The sequence below is a fragment of the Synchiropus splendidus genome, chromosome 13, assembly GCF_027744825.2.
Source record: "Synchiropus splendidus isolate RoL2022-P1 chromosome 13, RoL_Sspl_1.0, whole genome shotgun sequence".
Classification (NCBI taxonomy): domain Eukaryota; kingdom Metazoa; phylum Chordata; class Actinopteri; order Syngnathiformes; family Callionymidae; genus Synchiropus; species Synchiropus splendidus.
In genome coordinates, this window is record NC_071346.1 from 12,245,702 (window position 1) to 12,273,455 (window position 27,754).

At 42.6% G+C, this 27,754-nt stretch overlaps 1 protein-coding gene across 4 annotated transcripts in view; it reads right to left on the reverse strand.

Moving 5' to 3' along the window:
- LOC128770085 (ephrin type-B receptor 1-B) overlaps window positions 1–27,754 on the reverse strand; it is a 199,485-nt gene that overhangs the window by 35,168 nt on the left and 136,563 nt on the right. For all 4 annotated transcript variants that reach the window (XM_053884337.1, XM_053884336.1, XM_053884339.1 and 1 more), the window contains exons 6-9: window positions 20,424–20,548; window positions 6,652–6,814; window positions 1,791–1,899; window positions 647–711 (exon numbers count right to left, since the gene is read on the reverse strand). In XM_053884337.1, coding sequence (XP_053740312.1) covers window positions 647–711; window positions 1,791–1,899; window positions 6,652–6,814; window positions 20,424–20,548 — 462 coding nt within the window. The remainder of the gene's footprint in view (window positions 1–646; window positions 712–1,790; window positions 1,900–6,651; window positions 6,815–20,423; window positions 20,549–27,754) is intronic.

A 27,754-nucleotide genomic window follows, 5' to 3' on the forward strand; every position in this document is an offset into this window, starting at 1 on the left:
AACGTGGAACTAAGTTGTGTAAATCGTGGATCTGATGACGGTTCAAGTCTTAGGGCCGCTACTCACATCGGCATTGAACATGCGGCAAGGTTTATTGTTGTTTATTGTAACGCAAGTCAAAGACTTTGAACAATATTTTGACATTTTGCTCTGACTTTTTCATCTCAATAGCAACTTGACCAAAATCGCAGCCAGTTCGTCGGCTCCTTTGGTGAAGATCCGCATGAAACTGGGGATAGAGTCGCACGTGGCTCGGGAGCCGCGACTTGGCTAGGTCTGGACTACTGTATCAGGATTGCGTTTTTCTTGAAGAGGCCACCATGAATGGAATGAATAAACGTGTAAGTGGAGCAACAAAGCCTTAAAGTTAAGGAGAAAAGGGGGCAAGAAAAAGGAAAACTGCAGATATTCGACACATATTTTGTTGGTTGCGCAGATTCAGACGTGCCAATTCTGACGGCATCGAGGAGGTATACTCACGACACTATATACAGAATGTGGTATACAACAGGAAAAACTCATGGATATGGATTTTAAAAATACCAAAGCCTCCATAAATAGTTGCAGTATATGCTGAAGAGAACAGAAAAAAATAAGGAAAAACATGAAAGATATGCGTCCTAAATTGTGGTGAAATGGAAGTTACCTCGCCCCGTGCTGTAGTGCTGCAGCTTGTCACTGTAAACTGCCTCCTTGGTGTATGCCCTTTTCCTAATGAATCAAAAGAGGACAAGAGAAACTATTAGAAGAGCAGAATAAAGCGAGTGGAAACTAAACCTCATTACTGCTTTCAGCTTCCTTGACAGTCCCTTGCTGGAGTGAAATCAATTGCAAAGGTGTTGCCGGAGACAAGCGGCTGATTTTTTATTGAACCTTGATAGCATCGCTCCGCATTTCATCGGTCCCCAGTGTCGGCGCATCAAAAGAGCAGGGCACATCTGAACCCCAAAGTTGCAGAATGTGACCTTCAGACTTGCACAGGTGGGCAAGATGAATGCGACTGACAAGCTTATGCATGGCTTTCTCTTTGGAAGTGTCAAAAAAGTGTTGAAGGCGGAAATCTTTTCCCCAGTGGAGGTAAATGTTGTCACTGTCCCCTTTTGATATGAACTGAATCCTGCAAATAAAGGAGCTTTATTCTTGGTTCTAAGGGCTGCAGTATTATTTTGAGCCGTGTTGTTTTGAAACGTCTCTCGGTCATGTACTTTCAGGCCTTATATGGGGAGCTACGACACCATTGTTGATATCCACGCGACTCATAACCAAGATAGCTTAGTTGTACAGCGTACATTGCAAGTTGTCAATGCAACGCACACTATACAGTCAGGATACACAGAGGAACAGCTAGATTTAATGGTGGCGTGTGCGTTTTTCAACTGGCCACAATTTCAAATCACTGTGGACTGTGCAGCGGTGCTGAAGTGAGCTGTGCGAGACGACAGTACAAAATCTGGTGCGGTAAAAACTTCGGAAACTTGGCTTGACTTTGTTTCCGAATTTAGCAATTTTATTTTTGCTTCTTTATTTATTTATTTTATTCGGCTTCAGGTAAAAAGAAAATAAAAACAATATTCTGTTCATCTCTACTTACATACCTGTATAATAATAATAACAACAACAACAATAATAATAACAATAATAATAATAATAATAATAGTTTTTTTTTTTTTTTAAGTCGACCACGACCAAATACAAAATTCGAACAGCATTCGAGGAATTCAACCATTGATGTGGTGTGAAAAGACGACCACATTATTCTTGGTAAAACGTGACTTAATAGAACACATTACCTGCTGCACACAATGGAGATGGCGACCAGTGAAACGATGAAGACCACACCGGCAGCTGCAGAGCCAGCAATGAGAGGGAGCTGGTCCCTCAACTCTGATTTGAAGTCATCTGAGGACAAAAATGAAAAGAATATTCCTTTTATCGTCACAATAGAAAGAAAGAAAGGGAAGATGGCATTCCTGGACCGCCGAACATCTTGTAAAACTGCGAAGTAATATGTTGAAGTACCCATTACTTAAACCCACAGGAGAAGTAAATGTAGTCTTAGTCGACTTGTGGTCAGCCGTTAAAGCGTTGAAGATCTTTTCCGGATGATGGATAGAGTCAATAGAGGCCAAACAACAGCAGCAGAGTAAATGCTTGTCTTTACATTTAACGGTTGATCTCTACCTCTGAATGATCCTGGAATATTGATTTTACAAAAGAAAACTATGTCAGTTGTCAAACTAAAGGCCCAGGGGCCAAATTCAGCCCCAGCATTGTTCCGAAAAGTCCATGCAGAAGAGATTTCAATGAATGATGGGGAAGTTAGAGGCGTAGTTTGAAGTGAACCATGGAGATGCTTTATGACAATATTACTCACTAATAGTTACCATTCTGTTTAAATAGAGTCACTCAGAGTAATGACAGTTCAATAAATAAACACTTGGGTCGGCCTGAATCTAGGCAAGAGCTTGGCTCTAAGCATGACAGAGTTGGAGACTGACTGCAGAGGCAAATGGGAATTTAGAATAGAATACTGGAAGTAGTGAATAAGAACCAATGAAGGACCTTCCCAAATTGTGGTTGACAACACATAAGGAGACAACAAAAGCTGGATACAAAGCATCAGGTTTGACAAGAATTTATTTCATCCAAATTATTGCATTTATTTATGTATTTATTTATGGCCATTTGACATGTTGTGGATAGCAAGGAGGTGGCAGCAGTGTTCCGAAACGTACTCTCACAACACACACAGAAGGAGACCAGGAAAGGCTGCAAGCTCTCTCTACTTTTATTCTTAAATCCAGATGCTAATCCAGAATTATCATCCATAATGAGAGAAGGTTGAAGTTAAATAGAAGAGGCAACACTGTTTTGTTCATGTGTGCATTCATACAGCGCCGACTGTGAGTTCAGCAGATGGGAAGATGAGACCAAGTCGGCTGAGAGTCTCTGACAGAACTCCACTGAGCTTCAGCCTGACAGACGTGCTGTATTTGACAAACAGAGTGACACCACACCGCCGTTGATAGGACAAAACATGGCGGGAGGTTGAGATACCCACACCTGTCAGAAATGACCGGGCAAAGAAACGTGCTATTTTTAAGGTGCCGAGTCCAAGTCACACTCCCGCCGCCGCTCTAATAAGCATTTGTTCACCACCAGTGGAGGGCGAGTAGATTAGAACTTCCTAATTGCTTGTCCAAAATCCCCCCCTTAAAGCAGATCCCTCAATTATTCTTCTCATGCATATCTTTCCATAACTTGGGCAGACAGCGGCGTTAAAGCAAAGGCAACATTCTGCATGCTGCCGGCAAATCAGCGGCTTCCAAATCCAATCCCCCGTGCAGAATGTGCCTCTTGGATTAAATTGATAAAAGGAGAGCTCATGCATCTTCTGAGCAGACGGAGAGCTGATGTATATGAAGAAACTCAATGTGACAGGAGCTGCTCACTCTTCTAACTTGCACATTTATCGGGAACATTCTCGAGCAAACAGCTTGAATGATCTCGCAGCTTTTTTTTGGGTTCATATTAGACGTGAGCAGTCCAGATGAATCTCCTCTTCACCCATATGAGACTGGTGATCTTCCTGGACAGCCAAAAATCTCCGCACTTGTGCAGCAGTATTGCTACGATCACTTACTTCTCAAGGCCTTAACCCATTAGAGACCTGGAGGACTGTGACATCAGTCACCTCGCCACACGTCAGTCACCTCATTTCCCATCACGGCTGTCCATCAAGTGAGGGAATCCAGCTGAATCGCCGTGCGGAGGGGGAGGAGGACACCTTGCAGAGGTGTATTAAAATGTGATGCCAGGAAGACAAAAGGGAAAATGTGTTTTGAGAGTGACATACGGGGGAGATGTGGGTGGGAGGCGAGTGGTTCTGAGCTTGACAAGGTGAGAGGAGGCCTGTGGAGGTGCAGGAGGTGGAGCCCAGGATGGGCTTGTGGAGAGCTCTCCAGAGCCTGCTGCTAATAGCTTTGACGAACGTCGTGCTATGGCTGCGAGCCAATGAATTAACCATAAATGTTGTTTGTCAGCTCGTGTTTGTGTGTGTGTGTGTGGGGGGGGGGTGTTGAGTGGAATATAATTAACATCGGAGGCCAGAGAATGTGCCACTACATCTGCTCTGCACAGGTAAACGGCCACGCTCATCACCTTCATCAGGATTATTATCTTCTTCATTTCCTCCTCACCTGCCACCTCCGTCATTCATCTCGCAGCTCTCCATGTGATGCGATGTCAAAATGTCAAGCTGTTCGTCCGCGTGCTCCATCACTTGAATGGAGAAACGGCGCCCTCACATCATTGGCTCATTGGTTAGTTGAGTGTCCTGAGCTCAGTGTCAGCCAGGAGGACATGAGGAAGGTGACTTGGTCTCACACAACTACGGTACATGTCAGTCATTCACAGAGAAGAGTCTCCCCACAATGATCCACACACAACATTCCCCTTCGTCCGCATGCTCCTCCTCCCACAGCTCCCCAAATATCCTGGTTCAACAGAGTCACTTTTGGGCATCTTGGGCTTCTCTATCTTCTGGCTTCTAACCCTTCCACTCTTGGGCTCAGTCCAAATCTCGAATGTAGGAATTCTTTTGCTGTCATTGGTGAGTTCTGTTTTCATCTTAAATTATATATTTATATTCTGAAATGCAGTATATGCGTCACTCAAACAGTCTAATATGTTGAAGAAATAAAACAGGGTTGTGTGCACGTCTGACGCTGTAGACCAGGGTTGGGAAAACTTGACACTTGACAAAGTGGCCGGACCAGGAGCAGCTGGATGGAGCGCTTTGGTAACCCCACCTCATTGGAGAAAAAATACACTTCTTGGGATGGTGGTGTTGAGAAGCTTACTCCAAGGAAGCTTCGCGTTTTCGATGACAGCAGACACCTGGTCAAACAAGTCCTCTTCCCGTGTTTGTCCTTTCAGGGACTCCATTGTCAAAAACTCCTCTGTTATTTCAAAAGCGTTGTTGATACCTCGGATAAAAATGAGGAGCTGAGCAGTGTCTTTGCTTTCATCCAGTGCTAAAGAATACAATGTAAATGAGTCTTTTTTTTTTTTTTTTAAGCTACTGGTGATATCTTCATCTATTAGTTCCACACGGCGAGTCACTGTCCGTCGTTCTGGACTGATTTTCTCAAATTTGTCTTTGCTCTCCAGGCAAAAAATACCTGCTGTCCCCACCATATATTCTTTTAAAAACTCGCGCCCAGGCAGACGTTTGCCAGCCTTTGCTATTCTGAACAAAATCAATTTTCCTCCTTAATTTTAGTGGTTGCTGCTTATATTCCGGTGCGGCTTATAGTGCGTAAAATACGGTGATATTGAAGAAATATTAGAAATAATGTGTATAAATGATCATTTAGTCATATACAATTTTCTCAAAGTCATGGTAGAAACTGTTGTTTGTGAGATTAAAAACCTTTTCACAATTCTCTCTCCTAAAATAGTTGTTTTCCATTGCCTTATTGAAGATTTCACTAATACTTTGACTGCTTTAGAATTTGTTGATGGTCCCTAACTATTGCTGGGTCGTAGCATTAGCGCTGCCTGTGAGAGTGTGACCGCGATCAGTGAACCCTACTGGGGACGCAGTAGAGGACGCACCCGAGAAGATGTCCATCGAATGTCCAACTATTTTCAATACATTTCGCCGAGGCGCCAGCGCAGCGGGAGACCTGCATGTATTGATGTGAACCAAGGCAGACGACCGCGTCAGAGAACCTATGAGGACCACTCCATCTAATAAAATAAACACGGATCAAGAGACTCCGACAAATGTCATTGTCAAAAGTTTCCTGTATTAAAGATAAGTTTAAAACCACGACTGTGAAGTAAAGTCCACCTCACTCTCCTCAACTGTCACACACCGGTGTCGGCTGTCAAACGCCGCGGAGCTGGAGAGCGAGACGTGCCGCCACGGCCTCATCTTATTCATATATGCAGGGCCGATGCAGCACTGTGTGTTTATCTCATTTATCGTGAGGTGCAGAATTCTCATCGTGGGGATTGTTTTGGGCGGTATATCGCCCATCACTACTGCCAACCCATGGAAAAGTCCTTCCCTCAAGGAAAGCAAGAGAAAATCTGCTACTTTAGCGTGGTCAGCTTTTCCTCTAATTTCAGCGTCAGATCGGCGGAAAAAGAGTTTGGATGGTTTATTTTAGCAAAGACATTCATATTATTAGCGAGGACTGAAAGGCAGCATTGGCTCACAGAACAAGTGTCACAGCTGCTGTGGTGTCTTCCAGCTCCTACAACGTAGCATGCTCTCCTTCCACCCCCCCAAAATAAATAAAAATAATCTCATCACCTCCTAATAACAGTTCCACATCAGGGGACAGTGCAACAGCAACAGCAGGAGCGGGTGACAAACCAATTAGCTAAGCGCTTTGGATCAAGCACAGTTAGTCGCACAAACAAAAGACACTCAGCAGCGAACATACCCAAACCTCCCACATGCAAAATCTGACTGAGAGGGAAATTAATTCAGCCGTAGAAATAGAGGTGTGACCAGACACTATTATTAACACAACCACAAAGACAGCGAGACAAAAGTGTGCTGCGTCGTGTGAGAGGCAGACAAAAGGGAGCGCGGGGGGGGGAGGGAGAAGATTCTTCTGGCGTGGAGATTCTTACCATCTGTGAGGGTTTGGAAGCACATCTTGCTGCTGTATTTGCCAAAGCCAGCCACGGTCCTCGCTCGCACCTGTACCACATAGACTGTTCCCGACCTGAGACCCTCCACGCGCGCTGTGTTGGTCTGGCTCCGCAGGATGGTGGAATTAATCTCTGCGTGGTCCTGCGAGTGAGGAGCGAGACGCAAAGTCAAAGAAAGTTGACAAAGGCAGCGCAGAAGAAGAACTTTCTTGGGAAACAACAGAGCTTCTTGTCAAATTCAATAACAGTCATGCAGCGATGAAAAAGAGACAGCTCCGTCGAGTCGAGACAAAATCAATCATAGATGGGGCTTTAAAATATCCATCGCACTTAGAGACACATAAAACTTCAGCTGGAAATACTTTCATCTTTAATCCTTCATAAACTGAGGTAACATTTGGTTTTAAAACTGCAATGGCACTGTTCTCTGAGATAGTCAGCGCCTCCTTCTATTGTCGAGCTGATCTGCAACATTTGAGCTTCACCTTTATTTGACCTCTAAAATGTATCGGGATTGAGCGAGTCGATCTCAAATGTCTTTTTCCAAAGAAACATGAGAAATTGGAAGCCCCATTTTTTGAGTTCTTTGGTGCGGTTTAAACACATACACTTGAATTTCTAGTGCAGCCATGTTTACGAAAGTGACCCCTGTTTAGGTCCACAAACATGTGCCAATGAATACAGCTTTGTTACAACAGATCTATTGCATGTAAACCAACCAGGAGCTCATGGAAACTTTAAACAGATATAAATTCATAAACATAGACATTTATCATTTTATTTTGAGGCCAAGTTGCTCAACTACTTTGAGAGAATCGATTACTAGAAAATACAAAAAACATTCGGGCTCCTTTACTTCAGCATCTTGTTTATTTCATCGATGGCTTCTGATCGATATGAAGAATTTGTTTTCTATGCAGGGTGTTTGGATTTCCTTAGAAGAGGTGTGAAACCTGACCACACCAGGGGCCAAAGTGTTGCATACATGAGTCCAATTCACGGGCCAAACAAAGTCAACACTTATTGAACAGCATGACAGAAAATAAGGACTGAAACTGTTCATCTCAAAATACATGACTCAACAGTTCTTTCCTCAAAATCTCTTTCGGGTGATGTCAAAAAGCCTGGGCGACCTTGAGTTTGACAGCGGTGCCTGCCGACCCAACATTAGAACAGTGAAGATTTTCATTATTTTCATGGCATCACTGACATAAAAGAGGAAAAAATGGACGTCAACCTCTTAGATTTCATCATAAGGACAATAAAATGCAGTTCTGTTGAAGGATGTAAAGATGCAGGAAAGTAATTTGGACGGCAGATTTGTGATTCCACCCACAGCAAGGAGATACATAATAACAATCTGGGATGTGACATTAAATGTCAACGTATGCTCTGAGAGATGGGTGTTGCTCTGGTTTGTCTGCAGGCAGGAGAAGTCCAGTGGGCCAGGATCAGAGTGTACTGCAGGGCTGGGTATTCCTGCATCAGTGACTACTTAGAACTGTCACCTTCTCCTCGCCCAAACTGAGCATGACAGGCAGAAAATAAGACTGCACCTACGTAACACCCACAGTCTCTGGTGTGGATCGGTGCAGCAGTGGCCAGTCTCAAAGAAACACTCGGTTGTTTTTCTCAAAAGTATGTCCAAGTTTGATGCAGCGCGAGTGTGGACAGGCAAGTTGGAGAGCGGTGAGGGACGAAGTGGTGCATGGAGGGAGGGATGAGGAGGATGGAAGATGAGCGCCACAACCAACCACCCACATCGAACTCATTATCCAATCGGATCGGCGTAATTGAATCCTTCCAGTTGCGCTGTCATTGAGCAGATGAGGTAAACACAGCTATGAAGCCCCAACACATGATGATGTATGCAACCACATTAGCTCTTATTGGACATTCGGGGCTTGATGAAGACAAATGTTTGGGCCTGAGACGGGGAAAGCAAGGAGCACTTATTTGCTCTCCGAGAGGAGCGGCGTGCTCCGAGTGTTTAACAGTCTCACAAACATTTGTCTGGTCGACCGCGCAGTCACAGACGCTTCCAACTGCGCTGCAAGAAAAATGTTCAGACTGAATTACCACTTCATTTTCAGCTTCATGCTGAAAAAAAAAGCTCTTAGCCGATCAGTTATTGATCCCACACACGTCTCCATTGTGAAAGAGGAATTGAAGGTGAAATGTGAATTTTTAGGGAAGGTGTTTCATGCCAACTTGAGATATAAACTCCAAAATAACAACAACAATAACAACAATGACAATGATGATGATAAGGTTGGAAATAACATGTTTGTTCTTTGAGAACTACCACTACCACTCTATATATGAAATAAAACTAAATAAATAAATAATCTTCCAAAATTATTCTATAATAATAATATTAATAACAATAATAATCGTAAAATCCACTCGGCAAACTGAATTTTTTGTCCAAAAATAGCACACTCTGCTTCCAAACTAAAAGCAACTTCCGTTTGAAAAAATAGAGAGTGAAGGACGTAAAATAATTTTGCAAATAACTTAATTCACATGCTCTGTAAAGAGATTAAAAAAATGTAAGCATTTTGATCTATATGCATTTATTGGACTCTTAACAACAGACTACAGTCGATTCAACAAAATCAAAATTGATCCAAAATAAAAATCTATATATTATACATGTTTTTGGGCGTTGAGAAACTGTAAAAAAAAAAAAGAATATATATATATATATATATATATATATATATATATATATATATATATATATATATATCTCGAAAGCGACAGCCATCACATCTCTGAGACTTTGAGGTGAGGCATATCGATCCACCTGAGGTTTTGGATTTGCCCTTCTATAGCTGTCAGTCCTTCAGTAACTCTCAGAGCCACACCTCCATCTGCTGGGTCTTAAAGAACAGCCAGGTGAGCAGACAGATGGCAAACAGCCAGTAGGGGAGCAGCATCCCTGGAGGGCGCGCCAGCTTGGAATGCCCCGCTCACGCTGCCAGTCAAACGGGGATTACGTGACACGCGAATACACCCACATCTGCTGCCTGAAGTGACTTGGCATCTCACAGGAGAGACATGGAGAGAGGCGGCCAATGAAAGCCAGAATCGGCGGCCCCTAGTGGCCACTTCCTGCTGCCAGTCAATTGGGGATTAGGAGGACCACACCTTCACCTGCTGACAGGAGAAACTGAGTTGCAGGTGGAGAGACAGATGGAGAACCCGAAGCACAGATTGTATTGGGCGAAGTGTAGGTGAATATTAGTCATGATTTGGGTCACCTCAACTCTACCACTCCTATTCAAGCGAGCCCTAGTTGGCATCCACCAAAAACCACCTCGCCTCTCTGGCAACTTCAAACCACAGATGATGCTCTCCATTTCCTTTGACTGGCCATTCAGTTTACTGCTGGAAGACCACCAACTGTACTACTTTCTAAGTACTTTTGGTCATTTCTGAGGAACTTTGAAAAGAGATTATTGGGGGGAAAAAAATGGGTGTGTGTGTTGTGTTTGAGTGTGGCGGCTTTTCCAAATTGCCAACCACGCAAAACGGACAGCATGGCCACTTGGCAGAGAGGCGCGCATGGTGGGCTACCATGTGTCCACTCCACTCGCTCGCACACACCGACACAAACACGCACTGCCACACAAAGGGAATAAGAAATAGTGCACCGTGAAAGTGAAAGAAATGAACAGCCCCTGTATTAATGTTCATGATTTAAATGCAAAGCCTGAGGACAACATCAACCAGCACGAGATTAGATTCTTTTTTTTTTTTTTTCAAATGCAAATAACTTCCAGCAGCTAGAATGCACATTATCCCAAATACATATCCTAATTATTTCGACTGCGAGAGAGTAATTGCAGGCAATTTTGTAAGTAAAGTCAGTGCATCCCATAGTGAAGAGGACAGGCGTTCAATAGCTGTGTTTTCTTCAGGTTTCTCTGCAGCTTATTCGGATGACTCACTGGACTAACAAGCAGGCCTGAGCGGTGTGTGCAGGCAAACAAAAAAGAGCTTTCAGAGGCTTCAGTGTGAGAGCTGTGGGTGAGTTGGAACATCTTCCTCATGGCTATAGCATGAATACATTTTTAAAAATGATGCCACACTCTACATGGCATTGACTCTTCGGAAGGTAAGGAAGAAATTCTTTACTATAGCGTTTATGACGCAGAGAACCTCAGGGGTGTTTGAGGTAACGTGTAGCCAGTAGGAGGTTCCCCACTTAACAACGGATGTGTTAACTATACCAAACGTGTTAAAGGCCACAGTATGCTTTTCCTGTCGAGATGTGCAAACAAGCCATCTGGATCCTTGGAGACTGTAATATTAATAAATGGCTGGATATGAATCATTTGTGACTGTCGCTTTTGTGATGACTCACAAACAGCAACAGGAGTCTTGAAGAGTAAAATACATTAAAGGGGGAAGAGTGGAAAAGGGTGTCAATGATACCCGTTGAGTTAGAGCCATTTCAAAATTATAGACTTGAGCCACTGGGACACACTTCTTTGTCTGTCATTTCAATTGTTTCCTATGAATCTAAGTGAATCTAAGCTCACAGATAGATGTTTTGTTTTTTTTAAATCAAGGCACCATCTTGACGGCACTAGGATTACAACAAATATATAACCTAGTAGGACACAAAAAGCTGTCCACATTAAAGAGTGAGTCCATATCAACAGATTATTTTGCTCGACAATGACATCTGCTGGTTCAACTTTGAAGCTTAGCCATGTATAAGACCAAGGTTTTTTGCAGTAGTTGTGGGTGACAATGGATCAAAATGAGACTGGTGAAGTAGCACAGCATTGCTGGACCAGGGGTTCTAAACCTTTTTGATCTTGGGGCCCACCTTTTCCAGAACAAATGGGTCCGAGGCCCATTCTAGGAATAGAACTGATTCGATACAGTGATTATCGATTTCTGATGTCATTTGTGTTCAATAACCCGACACGTAAACAACCCAAAACCTAGTGAAATGACGTGAAACCAAGTGATCAGCGCAAAGATATTTCTCATCGAAAAGTCCAACCAGCTGCAGTGCAAGCCATGTTCATCAAATTCACTAAAGAAAAAAGAAAAATTGATCCAAACTGTTGAGAAAATTTGAAAAATGTTGTGAATAAAATTCGGAATAAAATAAATGTAATAAAACAACGTCTAAATATCGGGAAATATTTTCTTTTTCCTAAATAAACTCAAAAGAAGATAAGTCATAAGAAAGAAATCGCCATAAAAAAAAAAACTGCTCCAACAGGTGAACAGTTTTTACTGTTGGGGGTACCACCACTTTTTGTCTTTTTTTTTTTTTCCAGGAACTTCACAGTTGGTAACTATCACAGATTTGACGCTGTCAATTCAATTCAATGACACACTACTGCCATCATATGTGGCAAGTGTATTAAAACTGAGCCTCTCACGGCCCAGAGGTGTAAAGCAAAAAACCTCTAGTGGCCCTCTAGGGGGCGCTGGCAGCCAAACCATGGGCCTCAGCCCCATGGTTAAGAATCACAGTTGTAGACCATAGGTGAGTAACAGCTTCTGTCCCCCCTAAGGTATGGGCGGACTATCGTATAGTATAGTATATCATAGTATAATATAGTACAGTATAGTATAGTATACTATAGTATAGTATATTATAGTATTGTGTATTGTCGTGTCATGTCGTATCGTATCGTATCGTATCGTAACGTACCGTATCGTATCGAGGTCATGTGATTGAGTGTTCGGCAGCTATAAAAAAGTGGGGCACGTTCTACAGAGGAAGTTTTATCAAACCCTGGACCATAATTTGGGAAGCTGACGACTTTGTTTGAGTGGATCAACACATTCTCACTCCAAAGTCCTCACATGTTGACTATTGAATGTGGATTCATCAGCTGTTTATTGGAAGTAAATCTTTCCCCTCCTGCTGACCTGCGAGAACTCTATGCTACTTCACTTGTAATGTTACCTGGGTATATATTAGTGATGGCTAGATGAGGTGTCATGACACATGTATTACAGGCTTCATGAGGTTTCATGAAACAGTGACCTGATTATCTGCAGTAAAATGTTTGGACTTGAACAACTAATGCATTGAAACCTCACAGTATTTCTAAACCAAGAGCGCCACCTAGTGGCCTCTGAAAATCAGGACACTGTTTCCTAATACCTCATCTACCCATCACTTGCATATACAGCACCTCATTTGGCCATCCAAGTGACGTGGAATTCACTTTCCTAAAGGACCACCACACCCTTCTGACCCCATTTTGTTTGCAGCCTACAGCCTCAGGAGGGGAAACACATGCTTCGGTTGAAAGCTTCACGCGTCAACATGCAAAGCAGGAGGCAAACTTCTGTGTCACCAAGGGGAGGGAAATGCCAGCAGTTGATATATGAGGCCTCAAGAGTGATGTGTTGGGATGTCAGCCAACAGGTGATCTGCTAACCTAGAAAGGGCTTCACCGACATGTTAGTACGATGACGCCAGGAGCACACCTGGTGACTACATTACAGGACAGCTGGGATTCACTGATCTGCATCTATCAAAGTAAATCAATAAAAATGCTTTTTTTTTTCCCTCAGCCATTTCCAAACATTTGGGGATCCAAGCAAAGCAGATGCAGGGTCAATTTTGTGCCTGCTTTTTCTGATCCAGGCATCACACAGAAAGCCAGATTTTCCCTTTTGTCACCAGCCTTCACAGCCGTGCTGCTACGACCGGGGCAGGTACACCTGAAATGCTCCGCCAACACATGTGGATCTCTCTCAGCAACAGCAGCTGGTGGCGGCGGCTCAGCTTCAGCCTTAATGGAGGGCCTGACCTCCGCTATGCTGAGTTATTTCCACCCTCCCCAAAATTTCAGGGAGCCGGATGAAAAAGAGCAGGGGGAAATTGAGTAAAGAAGAGCCAGGTATTCTGCTTAGACTCCTCCAAAGCAATAATTCATTTCATTTTTCACATCATAGGACCACTAACTCTGAAATGAAATGACAGTTAGAAAAGCCTGTTGAGAGAAAGTGCCTTCAGCACTTGCTAAACTTTACCTGTGAAATTGTCAAATGACTGCCATTCTGAGCCATTGCTTCCCCGCTACTTGGTGCACAGCTGATAGAAGGACGGTTCATTTTTATTAACTTGACACACATTAGTGCAGGGACTTTCGTCAATGATAAGACTCGTTTCTTGTCCGAATTGTTATGTTGAATGAGAGAGAAGTGCCACGGGGAACAACAATAATGTTATATGAGCTGGGGAAACAATAAAGAGAATGAAATGAATGATTATGACTGGACCGTGCTCACAATTGAATCGGTAAAAAACCGCTTGATCCATTCACTTGGTGAATTGTGCTGAACAGATGACAGTGGTTCTTATTGCTCCTTCAAGGTCAGTTGGCACTGGTTGTGAGTATTTTCAGTGGAGTAATGAACTTTTATGTACAACAATTTCGAAAACTGTAGCTTGAAACGGGCAAGAGACAAAGACAAGGTTTTCCTCATGTCTCAAGTTGATGCAACACAACAGCTATTTGCTCTGTATTTTCTCCCACAGCTTCATCTGTGTCTGTGTCACATTTGTTTTCAATTACGATACGTTTGTCACAACATTTTGACCATTCCACTAACAGGTCCCAGGACACATTGAAGCATTGACTTCGATATGTACAGGTTGTGCACTGTTACAGCAAATAAAAGCACTATCCCAATGTCTGTAAATGCATTTACTTCAAAAGTGTCATATTTCCTTTCACTTGTGCTTTCATTTTATTTCCTGTGTTCCTGTGTCGTTTTCTTCTCTCACTTCAGCTTCACAGCAGCGCAGCTGGTTCCCATTCCTCTGATCAGACTACACTGATTTCTACACCTGGGTTCCAGTCTGCGCTGCCAGATGGTTGCTTTGCGTCCTCACGTTCTGTTCTGGAGTCGGCATTCCTGGTTCAGCGTTCCAGTTCGTCTTTTGTGTTCTCGCGTAATTGTGAATAAACCTTGTTAAATCTACCCTTGATCTCCCGAGTCTTCTGTCAGCCTACAACAATCCAGCTATTGGGTCTGATCTCAGTGACAACCATGACAAAAAATGTTCCTCACATTGAAGCTACTGGTGTCCGCCACCTGCTGTTGTACAGTAGTAACTACATCATATTTTCAGCTTGACTTGTTAAAATGTCGCAATTTTGCGCGAAGGTCGCTTAAAACATAAATTGTTTTTAGAGAATGGCAAAGCACGTTGCTCCTCCTTAACAGTCCTCTTTAAGCGTGGTCCTCAGCTGACAATGAGGAGGTGCTGGTGAAGGGCTGGTGAGGTTTCATGAAACAGCGTCATTATTTTCAGTGGCCACTAGATGGCACTCGCTGCCCTAAAATATTTGGATTTGAGCAACAATTTCATTGGAACCACATATTTTTTAACCAAGAGCCCCACCTACTGAGCTTTGGAAATAAGGACACTGTTTCATGAAGCTTCATCAACCCATCACAAACTAAAAAAGGCCTTAGATATAACCAAGTTCGACAGCAGTCTTGGATTGTAAGAAGAACATAAAAAAAAAACATATGATAATTGTAAAATGGGTTTTGCGGAGCAAGAATACACTCATCCATAAGCGAACCACAGTACCAAGGGGTTGAAGGAATGACATCCAGTCGAGGATAAAATGTTCCATGCCCTTTGTTGGTATGAAAGCTGAGGACGTAAAATAACTTCACGGGGAATCAGCAAGATGGGGTGCATGGTTTCCAAGGCAGGAAAGGATGTAAATAATTTCAAAGATCAGGTTGTGAGAAATGAATGAAGGAATGAAAGAAATGCCAAAGGGTGGAAGGTGGGGAGACAGGGATGAGGTCTGGAGGTGGTTTGTGTTAATATGAAGGGCACCTCCATGACTGTGTGCGTGGGAGTTCACAAAACAGCTAACTTTCTCACTCAGAAACCGAGGTGAAATGTGTGACCTGCATCTTTATTTGGACGTAGCAAGAGCCAAGATCTCTTACGGCGGGCTGAGTAAAAATGCTCAAGTTTTGCTAAGTGAAAGTCAATAATACGGGAAAATGTGTATCGAAGGCTTCCGGCGAGGGAACAAAAGCGGCGAGACTGCCGCATGAGCGACGACCCGACTGTGCCAAAGAGACACCAGACTCCAGGAATATAACAATGCGACTAGGCTTAGATTAATGGAGGAAATGGTGAGACGCATAAAACAGGACAGCTAGTATGGAGGGAGGCCATTTTCATATGGTGCTTATGTTTTTATGGGTGCATTATCCCGCAGTAAAGTTGCCCATGGCAATTTGTAAAGCTCCAATTGTGGACGGGAGCGTGGGGGAGACGCGATGAGAGACATCCTGCCATTACTGCTTTTTATGAGTAGCAACCCACATCATTACTTTACAAATGCACTGAACTTCCGTGCTCCCTGGACCTCTATGTGCTTTGACAAGATAATGTTGAGCCTGCTGCCTTCAATCCGCAGACTCAGTTTGGAACTCTGACTTCAGACTGACACAATGCACTGGGATCTAATCCATGCGCACAGAAACCATTGTGGTGTGGGTACGCTTTGCAAAACAGCTGTGACGGCGGCTGAAGTACCAACCAAACTGAAGAAACAACTGCATGTACTTACTCAAACAAAGCCACTGCCATAAAAAAAACAATAGTCCATTACGGAAACCTGATACGCTCCCTCAGCAGCGGACCTAAAGTGTTCAAGCATATATAGCAGCTAAAACGGGAAAAGCTCTTGGACGGGGGTGAAGAGGGAAATATAGCGTCTGAGTAAGGGAGAATGAGAGATGATGAAAAGACCACTTGCATGTGCAGACATTGAATTTACACAAGTGTAACGCATTAAACAGGACCATTGCATCGGCTTTCTACAGGCGCAATGATGCATTTTCCATTTTTCTATTTTAAATAGCCAGAGGAAATGAAAGATAATACCTGATGCTCTGATTTTTTTTAATGTAATAGAGCGATGACCCAGATTATACATTTTCAAGTGCAATGCTTACATGGAATTTAAGGAACACGATTGGTCATATAGCTTCTTTCTTGAATAAAACACGTCTTTCTAGACGTCTTCATCACTAACTTTTCAATACATTTGAAACAGTACTCAAGTAGTTGATGGTATATAGTAGGAAAACAAGTTCTTATATTCATGTACCAACAGTGCCATGGTGCTAGAATAACCAGGATGCTATGAAGTTGCACTACTGACTTGTTTGTAGTGCAAACAAAGGCAGACGACCAAACTGTAGCAGAATCAGTGCTACTTACTTAACATTAATTTCTATTTGACAGACAAATAAAACACTTTCAAACTCGGGTACAGGCAAGCAGTTCTGTTTTGTTCAAGGTGGACATGTATATATATATATATGTTAAAATATGTTTTGGATCATATATCATTTCCCTGTATATAGATTTGTATCGCAATATGAATCATAGATTTGTGTGAATGTCTTGGTCACAGAACTATGAAAAAGATGGTAAATCAAATGAAATAAAAAAAACTAGAATTTTATTAATATATTTTGTTCACACATTTTGCGTGAGAAGAAATACTTACACATAGCATTTTAATTCTGCAATAAATGTATCTACGAATGGCTTTGGGGGAACACTTTTTATTTTTGGGGATATTTATATTTACTCTGAAAGACAGAAAAGACTGCCACATTATTAAAGGCAAATGGGCCGCATGTGGCCCCCAGGCCGCACTTGCCCAGGTCTGCTCCGGGTCTTCCGGTGCACCCCTTCAAGACTTTAGCAAATGAATAAAAAATGACACATAACTTTTAGCCGAACGTCCAATTACATGAACTTTCAATAATCTATTTTCCTTGTGCAGCTGCTAATAGGGCTTTAAAACAACACTTTGCTCTTAGGAATTGCTACCGTTGTCAAATTAAAGCAGAGAAATGTCTTGAATCGGGGAAACAAGGCCATAAAAATCTGCATCAAAGTTTTATAACACGTAAAAGCACAATGCATTCTGAAAACTGCAGGGCTCAAAAAGTCGCCGCATAAAACAATCATTAGTCAAGTGCAATTTTAGAAATGGCATCACCCGGGCGGCGTGCGTCACAAAGTCCTCACGCCGACTCAGCAGCTGTTGACGTTCTGTAAGAGCAAGGCACGACGTGACGCCGGAGGCTGCATTTCACCTGAGTCATCCTGGTGCAGTGGGACCTTCTTGTCCCAGTTCATTGGTAAGTGACGTGCCGCTCATCTGTTTATGTGCCGACACGCTACATAAACATCAATAGATTAGACCGCATTGATATTCATGAACTAATGGGAGGATTTATGAGTGTAATTTACGCCAGCCTTGGAGAAGATGAGGTTTCTCAGGATTTAGCCGATCACGATTCAATTTTGTGACCGCTGAAAAGTCAAACAATGTCACTATTATTGGGCGCCGGGAAACAGAAAACATGATCTCTGGTGAAAGGTACAAACACTATTTTGGAATCGACTGTGAATATCGATTAACAAACTTTAACCACGATGAGTTTTGCTCGAAACATAAAATATCAGGTGAAAAAAGACAATTTCTGAAACACAATAGTTCTCATATCTATTATTTTTAAAAAGGGTGAAGGTGCATTTAGTCTGGACAAACAATGAGAAGTGCATGACCAAGCTGGCGGTACTTATTGATCAGTCTTAGGAGGACAAACAAGGGCTCACACACAAAGGCCAAGTCTCCGATCAGGGTATCATTACGTCCCAGGCCTTGAGAAAAGCCTGCAGGTCAATAGCCAACGAGGATGGGCTCCGTGGGGTCGGGCTGGCGACTTAATAAAGCAGACGTATTGTGTGAGTGCAGACGGGTCGATGTGATTCCCTCCAGATGTGATGCATTTTCACAGCAGGGCAGGTTGCTGAATTGTTGGCACAAAGACGCGAGCAATTCATGGCTGTGTAAGACAGAGTGATGGGACAGAAGAGCACGGCAGGGTGATCACATCTTTACTACGGCCCGGAAAGTCTTAGCAAACAGACAACATTAATGGCCCCATCTATCAGAATCTGGATTTGTCGCTATGTCATCGCAGCTGTAGAGCATACCACTCTTTAACCATGAAGATATATCAACAAAACAAGAACAAAAATGAACCCAAAGCGAGTTCACTTTCGGTTCAAAATGGCAAGTTCCGCTAAAACTCTAGATGGGAATGACAATGCCAAAAGTAGCAGTCCATCCATTTAGGCTGAAGTTTCGAGTACAGTGGTACACCCGTTCTCAACCACAATCCATCCGATTCAAGGTGCGCTGTTCCTCTATGTGTGTGGCCGCTGCATGTGGGAGGGGTTGCCGAGTGAGTGAGGTCTCTCCAGAAGTGAAGAGGTGCCCGGTGCGTGTCCAGCTCTGAATGTGCGCTTCTGTGCAGTTTGGCTGTGACAAAGTCATAAACCAAGTCACGCTCTGTCCCAGACTCGCCTCATCCCTGTCCCAGCTCCAGCCCACAACAGGACATCAAACCCTGGAGTGTGCGCTCCAGCCTCGGAGGTGTGGAGAGCGAGCACCTCCCCTGTGACACTCTACCACGGTCCAGTGCGGAGACAGGAAAGGTTTTACACCTCAATATGAAGAAAAAACAGTCAGTAAATGTAGCTAACGGGACACGTCTGCATACAGAGGCTGCGTGATACACAATAACAGAGTGCGTCGTAGGTCAGCTGATCGGTCCGCGCACGTTATGCTTTTTCCGGGCGTTTATTTCGGGGGCGTTTGAGTTCTGGATTTTCGTTCAAAATCCGAAGCAAAAAAATCTCAATATTTTTGTTCGAACTCCGATTTGTTCAAAGTCCGAGGCGTTCGAAAACCAAGGTACAACTGTACATGAAAACTCAGGAAAACGGATTCGACGGTTGCTTCCAGACGGTCTGTGTCAGCGCTGGTCTTTTGTCCACGCAAATGCAGATCTTTCAGTCGCAATTCAACAACTTTTTGAAAGTGGATCAGATACGTTCAGATTTGAAAATGTAAAGTCAGCACTTTACGACCACAGAGTAGGGCAACGGCAATTGGAAATTGAATATCAAAATCTTCGGCCTCTCTGTCATAGTAATGTGCAGCGAACAATCATTGCAAACATGTTTACTGACAGAGGCCAGAGACAAACACAACCTCTTTACTGCAGCGATTATATTGAAATAGACAGGGTATATTTGGAATTCATGGCTTTAGAACTAGCAAGACGAGTAACTTTCAAAACCTGGTAGTTATTCAACACTACCACGTGTTTTTGAATAGTGTAATGTGAGTGTACTTATATCTTGAACCAAAAAAAATACTAATGCACGACTGGATTTTTCAGCTTTACATGGTAAAAACTTCACTCTCGGCCTTGCCAATATATAAGAGCAATGTATAGGTCATTTTAGCACAGCGGCCTTCTCATTCTGACTGTAATTCACAACATCTTGTGCTAAAAATGTGAAGCAACACAAGGCAAGTAGACCCCTAACTGAATTTTCTATTATAAACATTCAAAAACTGCAGTCAGTCATACAACACTGCTCTCTTCTGAGTTTTAGCATTTCTTTTACAGCTAGCTAGCACAAAGCATTTTCAGTGAGCGGACCTTCTGGACATGTTCTATATAATATAATAGATCAAAGGACAGAAAGTTCAGTGCAAAAGAGACGCATACCAATGTGTTCTATAAGGGTCCAATATCATCTTAAAAGACACTCAATTCAATCTTTAGGATCATCCTGGTAGCTTGATAAGGAAAATTCGTAATATCGCCCAGCTTACCTTCTCGTAGTAGCGTAGCTCGTAGTCCAGAATGATCCCATTGGGCTGCTCAGGCTGTGGCCACGACAGGGTGAAGCTGTTCATTGTGGAGCTGATCTGGTGCATGATGGGAACTATGGAAGGAGCTGCAAAACAAAAGAAGCTCCAGTTAGCCCTTTAGCCAACCACATAGCATCACAACATCATAAAGAGCTCATGCTTCAAAGGATGAACAAAATATACTATTAATTTTGAGGACATTTTAAGAAATATGTCACTTTTTTATTGCATTTTAGTGCAAAACATACATCACATGATCATTTTTGTGCTTATTGTTGATGCCATAAAAAGCTAAGCTAACCAGATAGCTTCTAGCTCTTTGGAGTCTCCGGCTCCATGAGCAATAAATCCTTCTTTTAGTCAACAACCTACATAAGAGGTGGAAGATGTGATAAGGAATGTGTTCTTCATATACTTCCATGTCATTTTGAACAGCTTTAGATGACTAACAATGAACAACAATGTTTGTCGTGGACGACTTGGATGCAAATTGTAGTGTTTGATGGGAATATTTTCTTGCCAGTGTACATGCAGTATATATCAGTAAACAATGATGGGAGATGATCTGCCTGCTCAAGAGACAAAAATAGAACGGTAGCCTCAGTAGGCAACGTGATATCTGGGGGAATTGCACAGCTGTTGATGAAGTGGCAGCATAACAGTGCACTCTTGTGTGTGTGTGTGTGTGTGTGTGTGAGACAGCAAGCAACAGATTTAGCAGTGACGACCACCACAGTCAAAAAAGTCCTCACAGAGGACAGCAACGTTCCTGCTACAGTAGATCACATTCAGGAGATAAATCATGTGTCGTAGAGGTGTGTATTTATGCAACTACAATGTCAGGAAATCCCGTTCATGTCACTTCCTTTTTCGTTTTATAAATAAAATGAACTGAACCGAAAGCTTGACCTGAGCAATGGTCACCTTGAGCGTCACATGCAGTTAGACAGTCAACGCCAAATCTTTTTTCCCCCCCATTATACCTCGTCGCCCTTCTTTCCTGTTGACATTTACACATTCACGGATGTCTTGTCACTGTTGACAGTCGTTCAATACTACAGAGCTTTCCCTCGGTAGAAAAGTAAATTTCCCCAGCGTCGATACACACTGTTTTTTTCTGCATCTATTTGTCGTGATAATATGTAATCGGAGCGGAAGCTGACAGCTTCTTAAATGTCAAATACTTGGCCACCGAGGATTGCTGCGTCTCCTCAATGGAAGTGAAGGTTTTTCTAAGAAAGTCTATATACTGGATCAATAACACTTGCCACACTAAAAGCAAAGATGCTGGAAAATGTACCATTTCATTACTTGGATTTGAGCATATTTGCAACATCAAAACTATGTCATGATATATGAAACTATAAGGAATTATAGTGATCAAAACAGTTATTATAAGATTTATAATAATATACATTAATATTATTGCAATTATTATTATTATTATTATTAGTAGTAGTAGTAGTGGTGGTAGTCTATGGAAAGCAAATTGGTCATAAATTCGACATAGGTGATATCAGCCATGTTTTATCTCCACGCATACTACATTTTTGAGTACTAGTACTTGACTAGTGCGGAAGTACACCTTACAAGTAAAGCAAAAAGTGTGGGGTGTATTGCTGGCAGAGCTAAAAATCTTCACAAGTCGACATATTTCTCTACTGGTGAACCCAAAAACACGTAGTTGTGCCACTAGCAACGCTTATATGCTAATAAATGGGAAGGGAAAAACAAAAATGAATTGGGTCTACTAGTACTGCAACAGCAGGGTTAGAACTAGTAGTGCTAGTGTTAGAACTAGTAGTGTGAGTGAACCAAAAACTGTCTACCCGTGATGCTAGTGAACATTTTGTTGTTGTACTAGAACAAATAGTAAACATAATAAAGTTTTGCTCATGCACCTTTTTTACGCACCAGTGTGAGAGTAAAACTAGACTGATGTTGAATTCATGGCCAAACAGCTTTCCATAGTATTATTATTAGTATTAGTAGTAGTAGTTGTAGGAGTAGTAGTACTAGAAGCAGCAGTAGTAGCAAAAGTAGTAGTAGAAAGAGCAGCAGCACTCGGAAAAGCATCAGTTGCAACAGTTGCTGTAGTTGTAGTTACGGTAGCAATAGTAGTATAAGTAACAGCAGCTGTAGTAGTAGAAGTAGTAGTGCAATGGCACTAGCAGAAGTAGTAGTCGTATCTGTATGTAGTAGCAGTATATGTAGATGTGGTTGTGACATTTGAAGTAGGGAAAAATAAAGAATAAAATCCAAAAAACATAACCGAATAATATAATGACAACTAAACCAGGTGTTTTGAATATAAACCAACAACTGAAATGCCTGTTTGTATTGTAGTGAGCATCATAAAATGTGAGAAATGTGAGAAAAAACTTGAACAGAGAACATTAAAATATAATATAACAGGCGCTAACAAGGATCTACCTCCAGTGTTGCCCTAATTCTGTGGACACATGCGCACAATAAAAAGTATTGATTCATGATTATAGAAAGACAAGAGCCAAAATACCAGCAGCAGAAACACTCTTTCTTCACTCTCACCACGTCGCTTTCCATTTGCCTTCAATTGCTCAATTAATAAAAGAAAAGGCCGACTGCTCAGTAAATGTGGCACCATTTCGCTTCGACATTTTTCCGAGAGAAAACCCGGTTTACTAAAAAGCAAGCCTAAAGTATTCATGAAGTGGGCTTCAGAGCATGATTTAATAAACAGAACATGACATCTATTTACATCAATCTGAAAAAAAAAAAAAAAAAAAAAAACACGCTGGAAAGTGCCAAAATGCTCCCATTCAACGCGGCGCTCCCTCAAGGTGACGCTCCAACTGCAGAGTGTGAATACAGCGATACATCATTTTCATAAATCATCATCAGACTTATTTATGGACTTAAGAATGCGTTTGATTAAACCTTTGCAGGGAATGGAAATAAGGCTCCGCCTCCATGTCTGCGGCTCAAATAGAGGCACCGAAAAGCCAGGGCTGCGTATTTTAATGCTGATCAGCCACTTGGCTTTCCGCCGCGTCGCTCTGAAGCCCGAGCCATTTCTCCACCTGCTTTCCACTTGCCAGCTTTCTGAATAACAGCATTCAAGAGGTAAACAGCAGCAGTCCCCCTTAAATTATCCAATTCATACGCCGGGATTGCTGGTTCCACAAGCGCTCTGCATGGCGCAGCAATGAAAGTTCGGCTGTGTTGTCCTGCTAACATCCTCTGACTTTGGCAACAAAGAGACAGTCCATCTGAACCAGGCACTTCCACCTGATAAGAGTCTTCACAGAAATCTGCTGCGAAATTCAACATGAGAAAGTGATCAAACTTCCAGGGGTGGAGACCAAAAAAGAGGTTCTGTGAAAACAGTGCAACAACAACAAGAAAAACACTGCGACACAACAGAGCAACTTCCCGCTCAATCTACTAAACAACTCCCGTGATCCAAAGGATGGATGAACTGGCCTTTTTTTCATGATGGAACCCAGGATGCCATGGTGGAAATCTCCCAACAATGTTGCCATATTATTCGATCACAGTTCTCATGCCGGATATGTCAATGCGATATGACTGTGGGTTAGTCCTGAGTGTTTTTTTTTTGTTTGTTTTCAATTTAAATCTACGTAGCAAAACATAGACTTAAATTTTCTAATTTTAAATGCTGCAAATTAAAAACTGAAATGTTGAAATTTATTTTTTTAATTCATACGTTTTACTGTGATCCTTGTCGAAATATGAAGTGGTGTAGATAGAAATGTGTGCGCCGTTTATTTTACTTGTATATTTTTTACGTAGCTCATGCCGCCGATAACGTGGGAACGGTCTGTGTGTGTGAGCAACGCTGCAGACTGGAGCGTCTCATCTTCACTCCACTGTATTAAACAGACTTCACCACGATCAATAGGTGAATGCCATACGTTTAGTTTAGGGAATGACAAAGTGAAACGTGGAACTAAGTCATGTTAAATCGTGTTGACCGTGGATCTGATGATGGTCCAAGTCTTAGGACCACGGGGGGGAGCATGTGTGGTGACGTTTATTGCTGATGTTTCAAAGTTAAACGCAAGTCTTTGAACAATATTTTGACATTTTTCATTGGGAGCAATGGGTTGGCCAGGCCTGATCCAATGAGACACGAAGAAGACGGTGGAAATTCTCCGTCCTCCAGTTGTGAAATATCTAAGGTCCTCTCCGACTACTGCCTCCTATAACGCTGCCTCTGTTTTCCTCTTTTGTGCATGAGGTACATTGTCAAGCTTCACATTCCCACATGATCCTAAGCTTTTGATTCTGGGCTGCTCCCCCGGCGACTATAATAGTAAACACCAACACCAACATAAAGAATGCACGGAGGCATGCGAGCAGTGACCGTAACATTTGAAACGGACGGCACAATTTCGTACGAGAGGAAAGCATAAACAGGCCCTCAAAAGTGGTTGACTCCTTCGTTGTGGTGTCCTGTCGCAATATGGCTGAAATAAATCACTTTTTTTTTCCCCCAAGGTCAAGCTCAGACTAAGACAACCAAGAGCAAAGGCTCACCAACCACGGCCGACATTTGTACCAAAAACATCGAACTGCAACTGCATTCAAAAGTTAAGATAAATCGTGAAACTCACAAAAACCGTACTGTATTATTGGGTCAAAAAAACAGATAATGGTGCCATATTGCGTTGGTACCCAATAATTTGCATTTGTAGTGATTGACAGTTTCACCTTTGTCCTGCCTGTTCTCAGAGAATGCTCCACACGTAATGGATATGAAGTGGAGCTCACCATATCGACACTATTAATGTAAATCACTTGGTATGAGTCAACTCAGTGTGTTTATCCTGCAGCTGAATGGATGGTCTGGCTCCCCAGGCTCACCTCCCTCACCCCCCGCCCTCCCTTCCTCCTCACACAGGAGAGACAGAGTGTGAGGGCTGAGCCTCACCTCTGCGCTCTCCAGGCTCTTAGACTGCTTCACGCTCCACTGACCGGGGCCGGGCCTGCTCAGGACGCATTATCAATTACCTGCCACAGGCTCACTCTGTTCCAGGCCGACCCAGGGGAGCTGCACTCTGCACACAAAATCTTGCGGTAGAAAGAAAAAAAAAAAGGCAGAGATGGAGGGGTTTCCGAAGATACTGACCCCTGACCCAAAAAAGAGCTCCCCTTTCAAGAATCACAGCGAGGAACACACCCGTTCATCTCGCTCTAAATCATTGAACTATCTTCATCATGAATACATAAAGCATTGGATTCTCAGTGAAGGACACGAAAAGTTGTTTTCAATTCCTCAGGATATTACGGGAACCTTTCCTCATGTCATCCGTTAGCGAGACAGCCACCGTGTTTCCAAGCAAAAACCCACAGCAGAAGCAGAAGACAGCGCATGTGTGTCCCAGAAGTCTGGCTGTGAAGAGCTTGTCAGAGACAATGTGTCATGCCTGTATCAGGCTGGGGTTCAGCCCAATGAAGCACCGCCGTCCCCCCCCCCACTGTCACCCAGGGACGATGATGCTGACAGTGATCGGTGACTGCACTCCTCTCTCCTCGCGACATCCTCCCCTTCCTTGCTCCTGTGCTCCACTTTTATCTGGCCCTACTTGCTGCCCCTGGCTTTTAATGCAGAGCTTGGCTCACCATTAATCAAAGTCACAGCCTCCCACTTTCTGGCTGAGACAGATCGAGCCAAAGAGTGAGAAATGGAACAAGAAAAGATAAAAATAAAAAAATAGGTGCAAAAATAAATAAGTTTTTCTCTCTTTTTTAAACCTTTCGCTACAATGAAACTGTTTTTTTAACCTTAACAGTCATTTCTACTTTCAGTTCTATTACATGTCTGACTTAAAAGATTGAGAAAGGCAATGACTACTCAAGTATGAGTACTGATAAGCAGGTTTTCCTATAGAACTAGTGCTATTTCTCCTAATAAAATAAATAAAAAAAAAACAAAACATAAAATCTTGGGTGTTATGGATAAGATGTACTCTATTTGCGGCATAAAATGTCCTCCATTACCATTCAATTTCTGCCAAACACAGAAGCAACGCAGCGGTGTAGCGCCTCCACTGTTTCAAATACATGGCTGTTCTATGATCCTACTCTCTGTAGCAGTACTGCTACAAGTTGAGTACTGCCACTGACACCTAAATTTTGAGCAGAGTCCATCATAAATGCTGCACCATTATTGTATTGTGAGTGACCTACAGCTCAAAGCGTATGCAGATGACATGTCCTTTTATAGTGCTCTCGATGCAATTCCGCTCCACTCCAGGACGCCTCTGCATTCAGTGGAAATTGGGGGTTTTGGAGGGTAATAAAACTCTGTTTAAAAGTTTCTTCATTTAACAGTCGACAACAACACAATTAAATACAGACAATACCAATAGTGTGGGAATTCACCAGCTTGTGCCTCTAGCTCCTGTATGGGTTGAAGTAATGTCATCCATGTTCTGTGATGTCACTTAACCTGTATTCAGTAATAGAATGTAATGGTCTTCTAGTCGTAAATTATACAGTATAGTTTCAGCATCAAACTTTGGTTTAAACAGGAACAAATGTGTTAAAATGTGTTCAAATAAATTTGAATACAATTCCACGCTGGACATGGAGGAAGTGCAATTGGTAAAAATGACTGAAAAGTATGAATTAAAAAAAGTATTAATATCTATATTTGCGTAACACGCAACACTCACGCAAACAGTTTGGCTGGTTTTGGAGAATGAGCCCTTTAGCTTGAACGGTGAACTGTGGTCTTGTGAGGATTCAAATAAACATGCATGAGTCAGAGGAAAATAACATGAGGATGAATTATTGAGAAAACGTTCTGTCCTAGTTGACCTTCAAGTGGCCCCTGGGGCTCCCCACCAACTCCAGGCTGTTGCCTTACTGGAGACAAGGACACGAGAGAAACACCCCGATAGTTCAACATCGGAGCAGGTTAGCAAAATAACGGAAAGTTGATGAACTATTGTTGATCGGAATGTGACTCTGCTTCTCCTGATCCTGTTCCTGGTAAAGCCATCATATTAGCCAAGGAAGTCTGCAGCACGAACTTTCGCAGAAACCTACTCTAGCTGAGTTGACACCAGGATCCAATCCACTTAGTTTTGGCCCTGGTACAGAGCTACACATGTATGCATTTATGGCTCTGCGGCACACAAGGCAACTTGTTCCTTCTCTTGTGGGCTTTTGTGGTCTTCACTGCATGTTCCTGGCTCTCCAGTGAACCCTGCAGCCCCTTAATAAGGCCTCAGTGTCTCAGATGAGAAGAGCAGTACATAGGCATGTTCTGCTGCTCTGTC